Below are 22,391 nucleotides of genomic sequence, written 5' to 3'. Positions count from 1 at the left end.
AGCCAACTCGACTGGTGACAATGACAGGAAAGATGGACGAGAAAGTGGGGGTGACAGGCCGCCAGAGGTCACAGCACGACCGGCCACATAACACACTGAGTATGAGGTATGAGACCTTGCTGGCTTAACTTCAGGGATCCCAGCTGAAACAATCTCCAATGACTTTAAATAGACCAACAATAAAGAGACAGTGGAGAAATATGTGCAAACACCTTCACCCAGAGGAAAAACTTCTAAATGTATCGCGGACAACTACACAGCTTACGCAATATTGACTTTTTTGAACCACTAACTTTGATTATGATCTACTTAACCACTGTAAAGCTTATATGCAGGAGAAACATCAGAACAGAAGCTGAGTGGAACCTTAATGACACACATCACGACACCAAACATAACAGAGCAATAAATCAGACACGTTCTCTCTCTTAACACCTCGCCAATCACACTCCAAACATGGTCACAGAAAAAGAGGCTGATGCTGCTAACGGTAACAGTGTCACTCCATGACAATATATGTCTGTTTTGAAGGCGAGTGCACCGCGACTGAGGATATGCAGCTGTATGCCACAGCAACCACGGCACTTCAAAATGAGTGTGGATTAAAAAAACAGGGTGACAAAATCACTGAAATACTGATTTATCAAACAAATATTCTTCAGATACCTTCAGTAGGAAAGCTTGTTATAGTTTGTTGGCAACTCAACTAATCAATATAAACATGAAAACAATATACAGCAAATAGATAATATTCTAATAATCAATTCCACAGCTGCATCCATAAAACTCTATAAATTGTCAATTGTAAAACAGTAATGAATAGAAATAAATATGTGAAATGAAATGCAAAACACTGCAGTCATGCAACAGAAAACATGCGTGATTCCCTGATGTAAAACAGCCACATACATGTTTATGTTTGGGACCATGTCCACATCAGTTGCTGCGTTTTGGAGCCGATTCCTAAACCTGACCGTCATCACGAGTTGCAAACTACAGACACCGCACAGCAGGGCACAGACGAAAAGCTGCAACTTTAACCTCAAACTGTCCAAGTAAGACAAGAGAGAATAAAAACCCCAGTACCACTTGTAGGAAGGAGAGAGAAGAAGAAAACCCCCAGGGCTATGAGGTTTTAAAGAAATTAAACACTTGAGCAACTTCACAGCACGGCAACATGAAAAGAAAACAGCATCAAGGTGGAGGGCAGCAGCAGCAGCAGAGCGGAGAAAGTTTGCAGGGACTCACCGTGTGCTTGTGCGTGAAGAGAGAACAGTCCGAGCAGCAGCAGAGGACTCCGGCTCCAGAGACAGAGAGAGAGACAGCGCTCCAGCCTTTCTCCCTGCACTGGCATGGTAGAGACTGCCGCTCCGCTCCTCTCTTCTCCTCTCTTCAGTACACTCCACACCACAGGATCCGCCACTCACACACTGCCTCTCCCCCCCGAGAGTGTGTGTGTGTGTGTATGTATGTGCCAGAGAGGGAGGGGGAGAGGGAGAGAGACAGGAGGGGGGGGGGGGGGGAGAGTATGTGTGTGTGTGTGTGGGTGAGTGAGGTGGGGGGGTGGGAGTACTGGGCATGTAAGCTCCTGTATGTGTGTGTGTGCGTGTGTGTGTGTGTCCGACAGCAACGTGAGAAAGTCCACACCACACAAAACACACCAGCAGCAGCAGCAGTTGCAGTTGATTGTCCTCAAACCCTTCTGACAGTAGCAGCCCAGCTGAGGGAGAGAGAGAGAGAGAGAGAGAAAAAAGGGGAGTTTACTTCACTTGCCTAGTAGGGAGGGCTGACCCAATCCTTTACTCTCTCACACACACACACACACACACACACACACACACACACACACACACACACACACACACACACACACACACACACACACACACACACACACACACACACACACACGGGGAGGGAGGACACGGGTGGACAGAAAACAGGGGCAGGGAGCAGACAGGAGCAAGATGGGGTTTAGGAGAAAAGTAGGAGGACGGTGAGGAGGATATTGAAAACACGCAGCAGGATCTGTGGGCTTCTGCGCCTCTTACAGCTTACAGACAACTGTTCCCACTTTTCATGTTCAGTAGCAGAAAGTGGAATAAGTTGTTTACTAAATCAAATGGAGCCGTGGAGCATATGCTGTAGATAATTGGGCGGCAAAACCCAAACTGACTGACCAAAATCAATAAATGATGATTGCATTTGTGGAAAGCTCTAATTGCCAACAGAGTGAACCCTGAGTGCACGTCCTCACCAACAGCCTTAAGTGGCAAACTAATTAAGAGCAAGTGTGCTTAAACGGAGTGGATTCTAATTGTTCATGCTGATTATACACAAGGAGGCTAAATACTTACAGCTCTGCATTTCGCTCACTGTGGCTTTTCCCCCCAAAATATTCCTGCTGTATTCTCACAGGGAAGTTCAGTAGTTCTGACTCGATCATTTGAGTTCTCACATACAGTCCCCCGGATATTTTCATGAAAATGTTACAGTTTGGTGCAAGTCTGACAGCAGCTACAGAAAACTCCAGTCTGCCCTTCTTCTTGGTTATTGCTCCACAAAAATTGTAAAAATGAGAAACCATTCTTGAGAACCTCTGAAAACATGCTCTACACAGAGCGGTGTGCTGTTATCAAATCAGGTAGGAGCTGTTAGGGATTACATCACCCCAGCCTGGAGCTTTTATACTAATAAATAAATGGGCTGAGACGCTCTAATAGACCATTTCCTTTCCAGAGATATATCATCTTACCTGCAGACAAAACTGTACGTGTGTGTAAGGAACACTTTGCTTTTAGCAAAATAGCATTACAAACCTGAGGGAGCACAAAATGAGCCTGTGTTTTTCCCAACACATGATGCTGATTTGAGAAGTTTTGAGGTTAAGTAGACAGGGCAGACAGTTTTTGTTTCCATGTTAATCTGTCTCGTTTGTTGCCGCCTCTGTTCTTTGCACCTCTTTTCTTTCTCACACTCGTTCAAGTTGTTCATTAGTGACAAACAATAGGTGCCCTGGCTCCCTCGCTCCTCGATGAAGGGACAAATCACTTCATAAATAAACAGTCCTGCCCTGGTCCTGCCCTATTCGCCTTCTGTCGACCATCCTCCCCTGATCTCTGAAGCCTCTTTCCCACATGGGCCTAAATACACAGAACTAAACAAACCTGACTTCGCTGTCAGTAGAAATAGGATCATAAACAAGATAAAATATGTAAACATTCACTGCATTACTCTTCATCTTCCTCACATTTTTATATTTTGCAGAAGCCGAGACTTTGGGAAATAATGACACACATTTGCCTCCTGATCTACCAGTGATCATGTTGCTGACAATCAATATCAGCAACAGTAACACCAAGCAATTAATGTATTTTAGCCATTGCCGTTTCTCGTTTGGCAACTAAGCAACAAACTACAAATAGACAATCTGCTTGCTTTACAACTGAGTCATGTGATATGCATTTCCAGGTGTATTAGCACAGATGGAGATAACTTCTGATAAATGGACAACAATTGCTACAGTTTTAAAATATAAATGTGCGAGTGTGTGATGTAGCCTGAGCGTCGTGTTTGGAGGAAACCAGGAGCCACCAATCACCTGCCCAATACCATCCCTAAAATGGCAGCTTGGACAACGCAGGAGCACCTTCAGGACGACTTATGTGAATGTCCTCGAGTGGCCCAGCCACTTGTACCAAATCACACAGAGACCTGCAATATGTATGTCCATCGATGGTCCCCATCCAACCCGATCTTAAGAGATATGCAGAGAACGACAGAAAATCACCAAATGTAGTTGTGCATAGATGGTTGCGTCTTACCCAGAAAGACTCGAGGCTGTAATCACAAAGGTGCTTTAACTAAGTACTGAGTTCATTGGCTAAATAGTTACTGTATGACAATATGATTTCAGTTCCTCCTTTTCATTCAATTTGATCTGCATCAAAATGAAAATGAATTAATGAATCATGATAATAATTGTTTATTTTAGCGATTGTTGACATATTAGCAGGTCAGCCAGGGATATATGTGCACAATTTAACAATTATCTTTAAAAAGGTAAACGTATGCGCTCTCTGCTCTAACCTCAGAAGAACTCTCGTCTAGCTGTGCTGTGGTGAAATTAAGTAGTGATAATTGTTTCCTTGTATGAGAATAAACTAAACAGCTAAATTGTCTGTATGGGAAACCTACTGTATGTTCTGTATGAGCCCTATAATAAAGAACATTTTGATATTTTTCTATGGTTTTATTCCGTTCACCTTTTCACTTTTTTCTCTGACCTCCTCGATCGCACTCGCAAACTTTGCCATCATTCCAACACCCCCTGTTTTTTTTTTTATAACTCTTCCTGCCCTCCCCCTCTCCCCTCCGCTCCTTTTCGCACTCCCCTCCTCCAGTGAACTAGAATGTCATTTCAAGCATGTCTAACCACGGGAAGCCTTTTAAAAACTGTGACAGCATTTGCCCCCAATCCTCACTTGCTGTGAGGCGGTGTGTGTGTGTGAGTGGGTTGCGTGTGTGTGTGAGAGTGTGTGTTTGAGAGAGAGATAGAGTAATGAATGTATGTAGTGATTTGCAGGAAGACAGAATATCATATGCAGATTAGGAGGACGACCCCGTTTAAAACAGTTACTTTAAGGTATTTTAAACTGGTGCCCCACACACACACACACACACACACACACACACACACACACACACACACACACACACACACACACACACACACACACACACACACACACACACACACACACACACACACACACACACACACACACACACACACACACACACACACGCTGGTCTTTCACAGTGTCACCCTCATGCTGGGCTTTTGATGAATGGCTGAGACTGTCACGAGCGAAAGATGAGCAGTGAAACTGAAGGAGAAAGAGGAGGAAAGAAAAGGTTGCTGACAAGAAGAAAAGGAGCGATCACTGACGAATGATGGAAAGATGTGAGATAATTAATGGAAGACTGTGACCTTTTTGTGACAAGAAGCGGTGCCCAGAGAGAGGAGAGAGAGAGTGGATGGGAAGAGGAGGACAGAGCGATGCATACAAGGGATCACAAGGAGATCAAATAAACCCAGAGACAAACAATATGCAAAACATTTCGAGTTTAGGATAAAAATAAAGTTAGTCAGACACTTGAATCTGAGGAAGATGGCACTTTTAGAGAATGTTTTCCTGTTTTTCTTACGCTAGTTGTATTTATCATTTTTGACACGCTGTCATAACACAACAAATTCACACGTCAACAGCTTTCAGTGTCAACACTTGAAAGACACAAGAGCTGCCTTTCAGCAGGAAGCTAAATGTGGTCGATAAGAGTGTAGCAGTGAAATGAAAAATACTTTCCGATCTGTGAAATTAGAATAATAGGATTGGGAAAACGTTGACCAGTGAAAACCATGCATGTGCAAACATTGACATGTTTAAGTGGAAAAATGTTTCTTTTATTTTTGTTTGAGAAAATGTTCACGCCTGTTGAGCAAAAATGAACCCAAATCAATTAAAAATAAGTAAGATTATGTGAAAATGCATTGTAATGAAGCTGAAAATAAGTGTTTTTCTGAGTTACAAACGTGTGGACTGTATAGCCGGCCAAATGGAGAAAGTCTGCAGCAAGTCCGGAGGCTCTCACTCCGCCATTTGTGTTCACACATACAGCCCCTGTGGAGAAACTACAGAGGATCTCCGAATTTCAGTGCTTGTCTGAAAGCTGCTAATTTGTGGCTACAGCAGCTTCAGGCTGTATTCGCCTCTACTAGCAACACGCCCACATTTCTGCCCAAATCATTGGTGGTCAGGTTGCATTGTGGGCAATGTAGGCACCAGGTTTTGACTAGGAGGACAATATCTGTTTTTGCTGCGTTGATCTTTGACTTTTTTTAAACTGTCCGACGTTAGATTATCCATGGGTACGATTAAGAAAAAGCGGATGTTTTTACATACCACAGTTTTCACAGGAAAGTGACACCTAATTGTCGGCTAATGCTAGATCCGAGGCCGTCGCTGCAAAACGAACGTAGCAAAACCCTGTTATTGGTTTTCTTTCTTGCCGTGGTGGCAAAGATTTCATGTTAGCAGCTGCTGTTCCTCCAAAACGTCAACATTTTATATGTCAACCAGCAACCACTGTGATCTTCTTTTGTAAAACCACAAAGCGACTCCTTTCCCCTAAACCTATACCCTTGGCACACTAGTGGCTTCAGATTCTGACATATTTATTTAAATGCACTGTTTCCATCTGTGCCAGGGGATTTAAAAGACCACCTTATTTCCCTGGTTCCCTTTTAGAAGCATTTATCCTTCTTCTGATGTGTGAACCAATTTAAAACGGGAGATTAAGTCCGTTTTAGAGAAACACCTCTGTGGCACAGCAGCACATCTGCTAATCCCCATCCATTCACTTCAACATGCCTTTAAACTAACAAGCAGTTTAACATAATCTGCTTTAAATCTATCCATTCACTACCATTCATCGCCTGGTTTACATAACAATCCCTTCTGCCTGCACGGGAAGAGAGGAAGAACGAGAGAACGTGTGGGTGTATGGGAGTGGGGTTGTAGATGTGGGTGAGAGATACAGGACGAGTTCCTCTTCCTATTACAATTCATTTGTACCATTAACTGCTCTGCTGCGTTGTGACGACAAATACAGCAGAGGAAGCATTCTTTTGTTTAGGTCTACAACAAAGCCACAAATGATCCAATAACCTAGAAATAAATGTAAACAGTAAAAAATAGCTTTGAGGGATCTTGAAGCAGTAGGTGTAAAAGATTTATGGATGGAGGGAAGCAGGGAGTGCATGAAAAACGGTTCCACGAGGAATGTGCGAGGGGTGGAGTGTGGAAGAAAAAGAGCGTGATGGTGAAATATGGAGTCAAAGGGCTGCATGTGTAGAGTGTTAAACCTTTTCAACCCGAGCTGCAGTCGACCTCAGCCTCGAGGCCCACCGACGCTTTCAGCTGCACTCCCATCACAAACACACAACTCAACCGCCGAGCCAAGTAACCGAAGAGCGAAAACAAGGGATGACACAGAGCGGGGAGAGGAACGATGATGAATCGGTGACAGAGAAGACGTCTGTCAGGTTCACCTCTGACCCCAACACCGATTTGTTCTTTATTGACCTCTCACCTTTGGAGAACATCCCTCGCCACCACTGCTTGCAAATCATTTCTCACAAACATTGAGGTGGGATGATTTAAAAGTGAAAACAGGCATCAAAATATGAATTATAAAACACTCGAGTGAAAGAAAAAACATGGTTATATATAGAAAATTCTCTTTCTCGAGTCTGTAAAGAACCGTATTCCTGCCTAGCTTATAAATTTGTGTCAAATTAAATTTGAGTCAGTAAAAAAGTTAATTTAAATTTCTTGCATTACAAAATTGACTCACAGTTTTATATCTGTGATATGATGCATCACACACTCAGACTAAAATACAGAAATATATGAAACATGTTGTGGTTGCTAACCCTACCACCATTCACACACCCACATCACTGTATTTTTAAATCCCGAATGGCACTCACCTCCGCAGAGGCCCAACAGGAGCTGCACCAAATTGCACACACTCCTAAATATCAGTCCCTTAAACATGTCTGATTTTAAAAAAGAAGGATCCATGATTTATTTATTTTTTAAAAAGAGCTCCATCTCACAATGTTAAGAAAAAGTGACAATTTCTTCCCTGACATCCCTCCACCAAAGGCTGTGGTAATCCATGGAGTAGTTTTTGCATAATCCTGCCAACTAACAGACAGACAAGATGGAAACATAATCCCCTTGGCTCCCTGTAGTTTCTCTCATACACTGCTAATGTATGTATACACTTTCAAAGGCCTCGGCCGACAAATTAACATAAACACAGAGGTTAAAGAAAACAAATGTCTTTTCTTTTCCTTTGTCCTTTTGTCCTTCTCTATTGCAACATATATACACACACATACAGTGGGGTCTAAAAGCTTTAGTTTGCCAATGAAACATGATCACACACACACACACACACACACACACACACATAGGTGTCGAGCCATTTAAACTTAATGAAGGCCTAATGATAGACTGCGAATGAATTTTACAGCTTGTTATTGTCATTGTGAAACCACTCACTGTATCACTTTACGACCACCATAAAATCACTGACAGGGGTGGGCGTGGTTTGGGAAAGGTACAACAAAAGTGGGAATAATCAGAAATCCACCTCTGTGATCATGATGTCATAAATATTGCACTTACTGGTAATTGCTTTACTGTATAACCAAATGGAATGGCTGTTTTCCCTCGAGCCATCTGGCGAATACAAATGTTTTCTATAGTTCTATGGCACTGATATCGTGTTACTTTGCTCGCAGGCACACAGAGGGTAAAGTACAACCACAAATTAAAGGCTCAGATTGACTATTTAAGTATTTGTAGTGTCATAAATAAGTTATGAGGTTGCATATATCACATCAAATGCAGACGGTTTAAGGGATTTGTTGCTGAATGCTGGGAAATACCTTTTACATATTTCTGAAAAGAGTACACACACACACACGCGCACACACAGTGTTTTAGTCAAGGAGAAGCCAAATCAATTTGGCCCCCTGTGAAGAACAGAGGTTAAGGTTGTTAAAGAGGGAAACGTTTGGCCAAAAGGGTGGAATGTTAAAAATGTCCCTTCAAGGAAACACGAACAGAACACAGAAGAGTAGTGTGGCTGCTACTTCCTGCGTGGGAGCAGAAGAAAAAAAAGGAGCGAGATGTCACCTGCTTCGTGAGATCTTTTGCCTGCCTACTTTGCTGAGGCATGTATCTGCAACAGCTCACCAAATATCTGAGGATCACGATCTGCAGCCACCCACCAACATTTGTTTTTGTCCTCCCCACGACGACTGACCCCCGCCTGTCTTTCCATCTGTCACACAGAATATCTGCGGCAGCTCTGACTGGAGTTTACTGTTAGTTTGGAGGTGTTTATGAGGCTGTGTGTCGTGCAGAATATCTCAATGCAACACTGCTGATTGGATACGGGACATAATGTAAGTGAACGGTGCATCTCAGCATTTTATTCAGTTTAATGACATTAGCGTCCTTACAGGTGGCCATAGATGCTTTATTTTATCACTTGATTTACTCAAGATATGAATGTGTGATAACTGAAAACTTTAAAAAAAACAACAACAAAAGAACATATAGTTAAAACCACATGGATCGAATTTTTTTTCTTCGAATTTTGGGTTCAAATAGAATAAAGTGTGAATTTATGAGCATCTGTTGGAGGAAACAACAACCTGCACACCTTCAACACATCAGCAAATGACTTAAACTTGGTGTAAAGTGCAGTGGTGTAAGTGTTCCCTCCTACTATGGACAGGACTAAATCTTATAGTCATGTGCAGTCTGTTTGTCTGGTCTGAACAGGGCAGAAGAAGCAGTTGCATTGAGGAAAGAGCTGAGATTGACTTTAGGGCAATCATATTGTTTTTTCTGGACAATTCCTCTTTCACCTTGGTAACATGGTGTTATAAAGGTCTCAATAACAACATTCCTACTGTCAACTTAAATATCTATACTGAAAATTCAGGGTTTGAGATATGGATCAAACTACCAAAAAAACAAAGAGGAGTAAACAGGGAAGATTTGTGAACAGAAAGGCATCAAACAGTTCAACAGGAGTTCAGCTGCGGAAGAGGCACATGCCTGTCATGAGGTGAAATTATTGCAAGAGACCTGCATTGTTTTTGTTGATCTGTCACTGCCTCAGTTCGGAGCTAAAGCCTCTCTGAGGTGCTCAGCCAGCAGCTACACTACAAACAAGAGGATAAGAGTGTTTATAGATGTAACAAATAATCTAAATCTCTTAAGCGGTTGATGTTGATGAGGATCTTTCTGCGATGCCACAGGGCACTGATGCACAAGCGTTCTGATGTTTCCAATTCACCATGTCAATCTAATTTGGTTTTGACAATGAGGGGAGGACCACCGAAAGTGGGAGCTTACGCTAATAAAAGAGCTACACATGTTTCCATGGCCAATGACAACTGTTCCTATACAGCCAAGAATAGCGTGGCCCAATAAAACCTTTCATACCATTGCTGCTCCTATTCACTGTCGCTTTCTCCTGCTCTCTCTCTCTCTCTGTGTCTTATACACACACAGACGCACGCTCACACACACACTCACGTTCACACACACGCACACACCAAAGCAATATTTATTTCAATTCCTACACTTGCCTCCTGACAGTCGTGTGCGTTAAGGATAAGTATAAGCATCACTTGAAATTTTTACGGCTCTGAAAATAAAAATCTAAATTCTGAATGATCAACATGTTTTGTGATGAACTAACTAGAAGATATTGAAAACATGAAGAACAATTATTAGAAAATAAATTGAAATATCTTAAAAATAGATACTGAGTGCTTATCTAGATTATTTCAGCTTTGAGAAGAGAAGAGAAGAGAAGAGAAGAGAAGAGAACTGTTACGGTGGCTGTTAAGGGCCAAACAGTGCGAGGTGACACCTGGGGCAGGAGGCTGACCTACAAACCGCCTGTGACCCCCACACCTGCGTGAACACACGAACACACACCGGCCCAGACGCACAAACACACACCGGCCCAGACGCACAAACACGCTCTCACACACACCAGCTTATTCACACACCATTGCCCACGACACCAGCTCCTCTCGACCTGCCAAAAGGCCACCATTTGACCAGGCGATAATACCATCTGTTAGGCAAAACACTGGTGCTTTGTTATTGTTCTGTTTCATAGACTTTACCAAACAATCACATACGTACTGCCAGCTAGTGAACAGAGCGCCGTACTGAACACTTCAAACGAGGGCTATGTGAGAGGTTAGAGGTGAGGGCCCGAACCACGGCAGAGAATAAGTCTGTGATTTAATTAAATCAGGCACTGTGGAGAAAAGGTGGGGGCAGAGGAGAGAAGAGCAGGCAGGAGAGAGCAACAGTAGATTCACCTTAGAATAATGAATCTTAATAAATAGAACTAAATTCAGTTGGAACCTGTTCATTTCAAACAGTCATTCAATTGTCTTCTTAATTGTCTTCTTCTTACTTAGTTAAATCTAAAAAGTGCATAACAAATTCCAATTTATTGAATTTAAAAATAATTTCTGTTGGCACTGATCTCATAGCGTGAAGCACACCAGTGACCACTAGCGAGCACTTTGACGATAGGAGAAGAAATAAATATTAGTAAATACTGTAATCTGATTATTTTTAGTCATTTGAAATCCAGTAATTCAGTTACAAATACAAATCCCTGTAATGTTGTGATATTTTGACGTTGGGGGGGCTCAGCCTGTTCACCGTTTTACCAGGAATTTTACCAGGAGTTTTACCAGGAGTTTTACCAGGTCTGAAAGTCTTGACCAAGCTTCATGTCTTTGTTACATTGTTTATATTTGATCCAGTTTCAGTTTCACATTGTATTTTAGCAAGCGTAATGAATAAGTTCGTATATTATACGTACGTCCTGTTGTCATCCCCTATGTGGGCTACATCTACCTATACTTGACATCGATTGGTTGTTAAGTCCGACGTGCGTCTGATGTCGGCGTGTTGTCAATTTGGCTAGTGTGTTAGCTAGCTTTTTTGAATGGACCACAGAAAAAACCTTGTCTTTCTGTTTGAATGGAGAAAATGAATGAACTGGTTCACTTCGTTGCCACTGTAATTCCATTATGGCATTACGAACAGCAAAATGAACGTGCTGGTCATTCAAACATTGCATCGTCTGAGGCAAAGGCTGCGAGCAATTCTTTGAGCTGCTTCTTTTTCTAGCAACTTCCTGAGACTGGAGCAAAATACCAAACTATCAAAACAAATTTTTCACGCTGCAAACAATCGGAACCATGGCTTTTGTTTTGATGCGGACCAAGACGACCTCTTTCGGTCAGACTAAGTTTTGGTTCCATTAGCGTGGACCAAGGTCCGAGGCACCTTTCACACATAGTGAGCTATTTTGGTTCGGATTAAACTGAAAAATCTGAAGGTCTGGACCAAACAAGGCAGGTGTGAAAGTGCCCTGCAAGATAGATGCTAGCTTAGAGTTTAGGGGCTTGGGGTGTGGCTTGGCAGTTAGCATATTGAGAACTAGATGGTCAGCATGTTTCTCAATGTGAATTTTTAGAGCGTTTGAAGTTGTTTAAAAGGTATTTTGATGCATCTGGGCTCCATAATGAAAGTAAAGTAACAAATCATTGAAACATTGCTGCAGAGTGATTAGAATTGATCAAAAACTTTTTTGTGTAAGTAATCACGAGTAATTTTGACACTACATTTCAGATTTCAGCAGTCACCCAGGGACACGCTGTCCTCCGGAATCGTTTGGTGCATCTTTGCTGACCTCTCGCAGAATGTACAGCTTAAGTTTCTGATGTTAACAAAGTCAGACAGGAAGGAGGGACAACGGGCACACAGAGGGAGGACAGTGTTGGGCAGGAGCTGAATTGGATGGGGGAGGTGATGGGAGCAAAGCAGGGTGTCGGACTGGTGGCGGGGGGGGGGCATGAGGGTCTACTAGGGGTGAGTGGCGCAGTGGGATAAGAGCGTGGGGAGTTCATGCCCCCGCCAGGCCCTTTTCGCACTGCATAAACAAAGAGATTACAGTGAGAAGGGGCTCCGCGCCTCTAACAAGCAGGGGCACCGCACACACTCATTTGTACACGGACACGCACCCACACACAGTCTCATGCAATACAGGAATCATACACACACATGCACGCACGCACACAAGAGCTTATAGAAATATAAATACACACAAAACAAGCCCAGTGAAAACAAACGTGCATTCACAAACACAACATGAACACAATAAACTGACACACACAACTAACAAGAAGCATCACAACATAGTGGCGCCACCTGTCTCCTCTTCACCAATTAATGAGCTCCCAGCTCCCGGGATGCTCCAACGAGGTGGCAATTAGCAGGGAGAAGAAAGGGGGAGTCTGAAACGAGGGAGAAAAAACGATGACAAGAGGGGGGTGAAGGGGCTGGGAGATAGGGAAAAAAATGGAGAGAGGAAGAAAGGGAATAAAGAGAGAGAAATACAAAAGAGGACCCGTGATTTTGAATCTGGGAGGAGAAACTGAGAAGGTCAAAAACGGAACTGGGTGGAGCAGAGAGAAAAGTCTGAATTTACGTTTTTATCACTTCTTTTGTTTCGTTATCTCATGTTTGGTTTACGCATTACTCCTATTTACAAAAAGGGGTTTGATTCCATGAAAAGAGAAAAATGATCAGAAGCATAAGACATTTAATCCACACAATTGTATTTATATCGATATTTAATTAAGCTATAGGATCGAGGCTCATATTTTCATCTTTAAATTCTTCGCCGTGCTAATTTCATTAAATGTCAAAAGATTTTTACACTTTAAATAAAAACATCCATCATAAACCATTTTCTTGACAGCATTTTGTTAGTTATTATTTATTATTTAAGGTTGTTAAATCAGTCAATATGAAGACAGCAACTCTAAAAGCTTCTCAAGAGTGAAAGAAAATGTGAAATCCTTGACAGAATGAAGGAAATTCAGTATGTTGAAAATTGTATGGGGGAAAAAAAAGTTTGTGTGTGAGATTCCAGTCAAGACAGTGTTTCTGTCTCCTGTTTGTTTATATTTCCACATCTCACAATCCCTCCCTACACTGTCTCTTTCCTTCTGTCAATCTTTGTTTCCTGTGTCTGTTTCTTAAATACAAGCAGACACACAAGCACACACACACAAGCACACACACACACGCACACACACACACACATACATTCTTTTGTTTGCCACCTGATAACAGGCAGTCATTCATACTGCCTCCCGACCCCCATGACCCCTGAACCCTGAGACCTAAATACGGAACAAGAACATAAAGACTGGTCATGCATTTGCTGATAGTAATTGCTCACGCAGGCGCAGAGTCAAAGGCTACAGACGGTCAAACTTTATTTTTAACTTTAAAAGAAAAACAACAAAAAAGTAAGAGCCCACTTGCCGACCCTACAAAAATAGAGGCATCTTCAATATGGTGAATTAATGAATGATACAAATAAACATCAGGATATATCTGAAACTGCAATGTAAAAATCTCACATTGTAAATTAATTAAGCTTTTAATTCAATAACTCTTCACAGCTAACATAATTGAATTTGACATAACTTCATCAGTCTATTTAGGTTTAGGTTAAAGAATGAATGAGCTCCGCCTGAAGCTGGTATAGGTTTGTTTATCAATTTGAGATTTTATGCTCAATAACAGGCTCCATTCAAAAAACTACTGATAGTAACAAATACCACTTTTATTTTATGTTTGGAAGATTTGCCTTTTATACTTTTTAGTATAAATATGGGAAGAAGTATTTGACCTCAACTGCACAAGTTAAAAAGTTATCTTTTTTTCTCGCAGTATTTTTTTATCTTTAAATACTATCTTTAAAATGTATCTTTAAAAATGTTTATAAGCCCAGTCCAAAGAATTCACTACACACTATGAGATGTATTAAACTTTAAAGTAACTTTCCATGGCAATAAGGGATACTGACGACACAGGTGCTCACTCAGAAGCACAAACACACCGAAGCATGAGGCATTAGGGGACATGAAAGAAAAGAAGAGGGATACACACACTGTCACAGGTCACTTCTGGGGACATTACATAGAATTGCATTGATTTCTTAGAGACCTAATGTACTCTTCACTGACCGAAACAAAACAATTAGCTTTTACACCATTGGCACAGCATTTATTCCCAATAGGAAAAGCTGTTGCAAATTAAAGTCTTTAGTCTGAATCTGTCTTCAAAAGAAGCCTTACAGATACACACACAGACCCACAGACAGACCCACACACACACACACAGGGCAGGTGTGGGGTCAGTGTTAGGGTCAGCAGCCTCGGTCCAGCTCCCAAATATAGAGCGTCCACTATTCGGGGATCCTTGAGTTCAGTGCAGGTTCTCATATGACCACCATGGACCCTTTATGTTCTGACAGAAACAGACATACCGAACACACAAAACACGCATTCATTTAGACTCACACTCACAACGCTCCAACACAAGTATTCACACTCATTCACCACATATATACATGTGTGCATGTGGCCAAATACTAGCGCACATTTCACACACACACACGCACGCACACACACAGTTACCCTAACAACATCATTAAGATCCTTATCTTCCTGCTATCTGAAAACATGAAAGCTCATTTCCTCTCTCACCCACCACACAACCCTTCACATATACAGACTTTTTTTCTTCTTCGTGTTTCTCTTCTTCTCTTTCTCCTTCTTTCATGAGTGCAACCATCTCCCTCTCCATCTATCGGAAGACACTATTCACAGAGTCCATTCAGTGTGTAACAGAGGATCTCTTCTAAAGCTGAAACATAAGAATGATACTCTGACCCCGCGGGGTGACCTCTGCACTGCAAGCTAACGGCTCTGACACGTAGAAGCATGCCTATATGCTGGTGTGTGTGTGTGTGTGTGTGTGTGTTTGCACATTTGTTCTGAGTCAAAACTGCAAACTGGCTGTGTGGTCATTGTGAGTAGATATCTCAACACCGCCTGTGCAAATGTGTGTGTGTATGTGTGTGTGTGTATATATACACACACTATGGAGAGAGAGAGAGATTTCACTACTTTACCTGAAAATGGAGAGCACTTATCAAATTGATGCCCCAAGTCTTAACTAATTAGTTTTTAACTTTGTAGATACGATCAAAAAATAAAATTAAAAATTATAAAGTTTTCTTCAATTGATTTATTCTAAATGCGTGACCAGGTTCCCTGTGGACTCATGGCAGCAGCAGTTTTAAGCCGTCATGTGTATCCACTACTAATAATACTAATATTGGTATATTCAAAGAGTTCATAATTGGATTGAGTCAAACTTAGGTTTGCGATGGATCCAACTGAGAAAACAAAAGACTGCAGTAAAGCATCTGACATCAATTGCACATCTGTTTAACAAATGGCAGAGAGACGGCTTTTTAAGTCATGTGCTTGAGTAACACAGTCTGAGATTTGCCGCTGTAGATTCACACAGCATGCGATAAAGGGGGCCATTGTTAAAATGGGAATCACTTTGTGAACTTGTGTTTCAGTCTTCACTTCATCATTTTTTTTTTAAAACAGCAAAAAATATGATTCATACAAACACATCAAGGTTCATGTTCATGTGCTGTCGGCAGAGATATTGTGGGTTATCACGGTAAAACAAGAAATGATCACTCTCTGTCAGTGAATGTGTGTATAGATGCAGGTGAATGAACACGTACGCACACGACCAGCTGTGTTGAGAAAAACTTAATTCAATTTCCACCTGACTGGAAGCACAAGCCTGTGCAAAAACATTGCAACACAAAATCGAATCAAATTGCGTGTGTATGTGTGCATGTGTGCGCGTGTGCGTGTGTGTGAATGTGTGCATGCATCAGTTTGAGTGTCGGACAGCACTGTTCTTCAGTTCTTCCGAGAATTTTCAGGACATTCCTCTACATTCCTCTATTAAATCACATCCTCTCATTGACTCCACATGATGTTAATACTGCATATGCTCGCAGTGAACACGTACCACCTCTCTCTTTGCACCACTGCGACACAACACTTTGCTGGGCTTCTTTTTACTGCATCGTTTTACTACAACGTGTTAATGGTTCTGTCTGTGCACATGTCATCATCATATTTCGTGATCTGAGGGCTCTACATGAAGCTGCAGCCTCAACAAAGCTCTTGTCGAAAACATTTACTCAGCAACTTATGCAGTAAAAATGAAATAGGAGGGTGTGTGTGTGTGTGTCAGAGTCAAAATTGCTGAGCTGATCATTGTGAGTCACCACACGTCTGTGCAATAATTATTAGTATTATGAGTATTTAACATTAACACATTTTGTAAATAGAATTATGAATCATCTTGAATGAACAAATCTTGTCATGGATAACTGTTATATTTGCTTTAGCTTCCAGTGTGTTTGGATTTATGAGGATCAATCAGCAAATATTGTATATTAAACATTGAAAATTATGTTTTCTTTAGTGTATAATCACCTGAAGTCCCCATTTTCTGTAACCTTCATCCACATGAGGAGTTTTCTTCCACCAAGTCCGCCATGCTGCATCGCCTTGTTTATACAGTATAACCCAGATGGCACGCACAAAGGGTCTTTCTCGTTTACATTACCAGAAGGTCATCTTGGTTTCCAACACATGCCTGGAGCACCAGGGCGAGACTGGTTGGTGGCGATATGCAACCTCACCACTAGATGCCAATAAATCCTACACACTGGACCTTTAAATGTGGCTGGAGGTGATCGAGGTCAAGGGTAGGCGAGGGGAACATGCCGTTAAATTTGTTAAAGGTATCAACAACAGCACAAGTCATTTACTGTAACTCAATCTAGTGATTACTCCCTGAAGAGCACAAAAGGACCCTTGATACGTATCTGTGTGTGTGTGTGTGTGTGTGTGTGTGTGTGTGTGTGTGTGTGTGTGTGTACACAGAGGATAAATTAATGCATCTGTACTGATTTGTACTAATGAAGTGTGCCCTTCAGTTACAGAATGTTAAAGTTAAGAATGTTGCTACTGAACCACTAAATTACAGCATTTTAAGGGCTGACCACAGCATTTAATCCACTAAAGTACCACAAAACAATCATATTCTCATGTCTCTAAACCAACTCTTTTACTAACATTCTAGTTGCTCCGAGTAGTGGTTCACCAGTGAGAGGCTTTAAATGTGCGGCAAAGAGTGTATTAATAGATTTTGGGTCAAGTTGCCTGATTTTTAATGGTGATTGGTGTGTGAATGGTGTTACATGAATGGACACTAGCACGGACATTCCCCTGCACAGTGCTTGTCGACAAACTTAGTGCGCATTGTTTTACGACTACTTAAAGTAGAATAAAACTCAACCTGTTCTATTTATATGCATTTGAAAGGGAAGGATATATGCTACGGCGACATGGACAGGAAACTTGGGGTGTGGTTTTTTTAGAAAATGTATATTTTTAAAGTTTTGTTTTACCCCTTTTATCCATTCTTTCATTTAGCAGTCCATGTGTGTGTGTGTGTGTGTGTTTTACTGCTAGTTGTTAAAACCTTATTGGATATTCTAGAAGATCGGCCTGTGACATTTAATAACAAACTGCCGTCTCCTCATCTACGCTACCTGCAGCTACCTGGTCCAGGTCAGAGAACAGATGAGGCTCTGAACCCATAAAGTGCAGCTTATACACAAATACACATACGAATGTATATTAGGCAGGACACACACACACACACACACACACACACACACACACACACACACACACACACACACACACACACACACACACACACACACACACACACACACACACACACACACACACAGAGAGCTCCCCCCGCCCCATGCATACAAAACACGACCCCCGCCGCCCCCTCCCCATTGGCTTAAAAAAATTACTGCCACCTGAAGCGGAACCACGTCCATCACGCAGAGGCCCCCTAAAGCCCCACAGGTGTCCTTTAACATGTCCAAAGGTCCCCTCCTCCCCCCTGGCTCTCCATGTGGCCATTCATCTGGCTGCAGTGGAGGACATCAAAACAAAACACATCCCCGGGGGGAGAGCTCACAGCTAACCATGCACATAAATTACTCCGCAGTGAAGACACAGCTTGGTGCTCCCAAGCTCTGACAAGACAATCTCACTATTAAAATGTTGCGCTCACATTATGGGTTTTAAGTTGGTCTGTCAGGAGAGAACAATACAGCTCCTCACAAAACACAGATTCTATTCGTACTGCTGAACCCTTAATGTCATCAAATGTTTTTTTTGACCATAAAGTGCACGAACCCAGCTCTGTTACTGTAACTCACATGCTCCATTGTTCTGCTTCTCATCACCCCTTGTGAGTTTTTTAAACAAGTTGATCTGCAGCCTGGAACTAAAGAACAAATCACTTCATCCTCACCAGACTTTTTGTGCGACTGTGAAGACGCACACAATGAGTTATAAGACAGGTGGAGAAGCCTCCAAGCCACAAAGAGCGACGATGTGTTTCTCAGCAGCCTCAGCTGGCTGTGGTTTAAAGGAGCGCTGCTTAAGAAAACAGCATTTGTTTAAAATGGAGAGAAACGGAGCGATCGCCAATCGACGCTAAATGGCATTGGAGTGAAAAGCCTAGGAGAGCGGGCCAAATTCAAGTCACTCCACATCAACAGGCAGTGGGCTGACGACATAATATGCATGGCAACAAATAAATAGCCCACAATTAATCTTTCGCTACAGTGAAAGCACAGCGAGTACTTCTCATCGTGCAAGGGTGGTGCGGATATTGTGCAAAAGCTCAAGGAGGGAATGCAGGTATGGACACAGACAGACTGAGAGGTAGACAGACAGACAGACAGACAGACAGACAGACAGACAGACAGACAGACAGACAGACAGACAGCCATAGCCACGGACAACGAGACAGTGAGACTTTTAGAATAAACACCGGAGCTCTCAGTGTCGCCCAGGAAGAAATTCTTTTCTTTGATGTCAAGCCATGTGACCTTGCAGCAGTCTGAGGAATTGAAGCACCGTCCAAACAAACGTCAACAACACTAACACCATCAAGGTCAATGTGTGTGTGTGTGTGTGTGTGTGTGTGTGTGTGTGTGAGAGTGAGTGAGTGAGTGAGTGAGTGAGTGAGTGAGTGAGTGAGTGAGTGAGTGAGTGAGTGTGTGTGTGTGTGTGTGTGTGTGTGTGTGTGTGTGTGTTTGTGTGTGTGTTTGTGTGTGTGTGTGTTTGTCTGACTGTTGGCATGTGCACACGTATGTGCGTATGTGCATGTAGAAGATGGGGAGCAATGTGCACCCAAAACTTGTGAGCCTGATTTTTTTGTTACACATTTTCAGGACTATTACTATTTGCAAATGCAAAACTGGTTCTTAAACAGTGACCACTATGTTGCTGCACTGACAGTTTAATGACGGTATATTTTGAGATCAATTTAAAAATCTTAAAAATCAGCTGCTGTTAATATTGAGGTTGTCAATTTGTCTCTAAACATTTCAACAACGTTATTAGAGCAACGTTAAATTGGTGCCATTTAAGATATAAGATCTTTACAAACAAAAACAAAAATAGATTCCCCTTAAACTACTTTACAGGTAGATTGACAGAATATGACAAACGGTCAAGTTGACTGGCACTATAGAGCACATACCTCCGCCCATGCCCAACAGTCTCCTTATGAAACCACATTAAAATTCATTAGATCTGGATTTTTATTTGGATCTACACAAAATTGCATACACATCCAAATATCAGTCCCCTAAACACACACAACATCTGATGACATGATTTATTGTCTGAGAAATCAATGAATATGTTGACAAAAAAAGAGATACAAATCCTGGATCTACCACCTGAACAAACAAACAGACATAACAACCCAAAAATGAACAGGGTAATTAATTGTATCATAACTTTAACCCATAACCATCTGCAAAAATCGGACTAAAATGTATTTTTCCTCAACCAAACAAAGATAAAAAAAATGGAATAAAAAGCTATTCAATGATCTCTCCCACAGATCTCTCCTGCACCGACATCTTGTGGCAGCGGAGGCAGTTTGCCAGTGGTTGTTTTCATGTCAGGCTTTATATAAGACGATCACAAGTTGTTTACAGTGCCGAGGATGGATTGCTATCTTACACAAGCAAGTTCCAAAGAGCAACTCAAAACCTCATTAATGTTCCTGTGAAAACGCCACTTCACATTGTTTACCCCCTCACTTTCATCAAGGCAGTACACACACGCCAGGGCTCTTTTTCAGATTTGGCTCAACACAGCTGAGCGACCGCAGAGACAACACCGCTACACTTTGAATACGCTCCTCTCGCCGCTGGTAAACAGTGGTGTCCCGTTGCAGCAGTTTATTTAGGAGCATGTTCTAGCCCAAACAGGACTTATGACAAAGCCAACTGCTCCCTCTTTTAGACCACTAAGTACTTTCTACTGCTGAATGCTAGTAGGCTGCTGAGGCACGAGGACAGCTGTTTGTGTGGATGGGACAGAGAGAAGAGGAGAAGAAGAGGAGACACGATGCGAGAAAGAGCAGGAAGAGGAAGAACATGGGAAGCAGCGAGAACAACTGCGCTCACAGAAAAACCATCGCCATGGCGGCTCACACACATACTGACGAGTGAGCAGCACTTGAGATCTGTCGGATAAAACCTTGGCTTGAGCTACTGAGTGAAACATCATAATGTATTTGCAGCTTGAAACTCAGAACGAGCTCGACATCGACACATTTTCACTGGCTTTAATAATACTATGAATTATAGAAGAGAAAAGCAAACTGCTACTGGACAAGCATGACTTGAAAATGTATGTATAGGAGTGTGTGTATTGATGTTCATGTGACAGGTGGAAGAAAACTGTAAGTATGGTGCCCCCTTGGGGACAAACAACCAGCACCCCCAGACATTACTTTGGATCCACTATCCTTTTTTTCAATAGGAATATCATAAACTGCCATGTCATATACTTTTATTTTCTAATCATCTTGCACAGGAAACCTTTAGGCCTCAGTGGGTAATGTTACTTGAAGCTAAGTAGCCTCAAAAACGCTAATCTGCTTCAACCACTGGAAACGTCTGTCATGACAAAGCCGAAGCCTGCAATGGAAACCCACCTATTACATGACGTCTCTTATGAGAAATAATAGCAACAAGAGCATTTAACCACTGAAGAGAATATTCATTAACAATCTGGTCGGTATCTACAACAAATGCACAACAGAAGTCCCCGGAGTGAGACGTAATGGAAAAGCACTAGGAAGCTTCTTTTTTTATTCAAGAGTTCATGACCTCGTCAATACTTCCCTCTCCACTCGGCGGTGTGTACCTCAGGGTAGAGCCTCATCATGTTGAAAGATGCTGTTGCCACCACACCTGTGTGTGCACATGGGTTCACATGTGCATTTCCTTCTGTGTGTGTGTGTGTGTGTGTGTGTGTGTGTGTGTGTGTGTGTGTGTGTGTGTGTGTGTGTGTGTGTGTGTGTGTGTGTGTGTGTGTGTGTGTTTGTCGGGGTGTATGCGTGTACTTGAAAACACCCTCTCATGTTACAGCAGTAATGGCCCTGCTGAAACATTCGTCTCCCACTCAAAAGTTCCAGGCTGCTGTTTAACACACACACCACACACTGGTGACTCTACTGAGGGTGGGTCGCCCCCATTAAGAGCAGTTCGTATACAAACTAAAACAAGTTTAATGGAAATGATTAGATCACTAGATAATTCTGTGCTACATTGTACAGAATTTGAGGATTTACTAGGTAGTATGGAGCTCCCTCAGAAAATGAGAAATAGATGAT

At 42.1% G+C, this 22,391-nt stretch overlaps 1 protein-coding gene across 2 annotated transcripts in view; it reads right to left on the bottom strand.

Annotated features, from left to right (window-relative positions):
• The window catches only part of bmpr1ba (bone morphogenetic protein receptor, type IBa), a 73,041-nt gene that overhangs the window by 24,728 nt on the left and 25,922 nt on the right, over nucleotides 1-22,391 (bottom strand). For both annotated transcript variants that reach the window (XM_034595378.1, XM_034595379.1), the window contains exon 3: nucleotides 1,249-1,720. In XM_034595378.1, the coding sequence (XP_034451269.1) occupies nucleotides 1,249-1,354 (106 nt within the window). In that variant the 5' untranslated portion in view covers nucleotides 1,355-1,720. The remainder of the gene's footprint in view (nucleotides 1-1,248; nucleotides 1,721-22,391) is intronic.

Source organism: Hippoglossus hippoglossus, chromosome 9, assembly GCF_009819705.1.
Source record: "Hippoglossus hippoglossus isolate fHipHip1 chromosome 9, fHipHip1.pri, whole genome shotgun sequence".
Lineage (NCBI taxonomy): Eukaryota > Metazoa > Chordata > Actinopteri > Pleuronectiformes > Pleuronectidae > Hippoglossus > Hippoglossus hippoglossus.
This window is presented reverse-complemented; position numbering and strand designations above follow the sequence as displayed.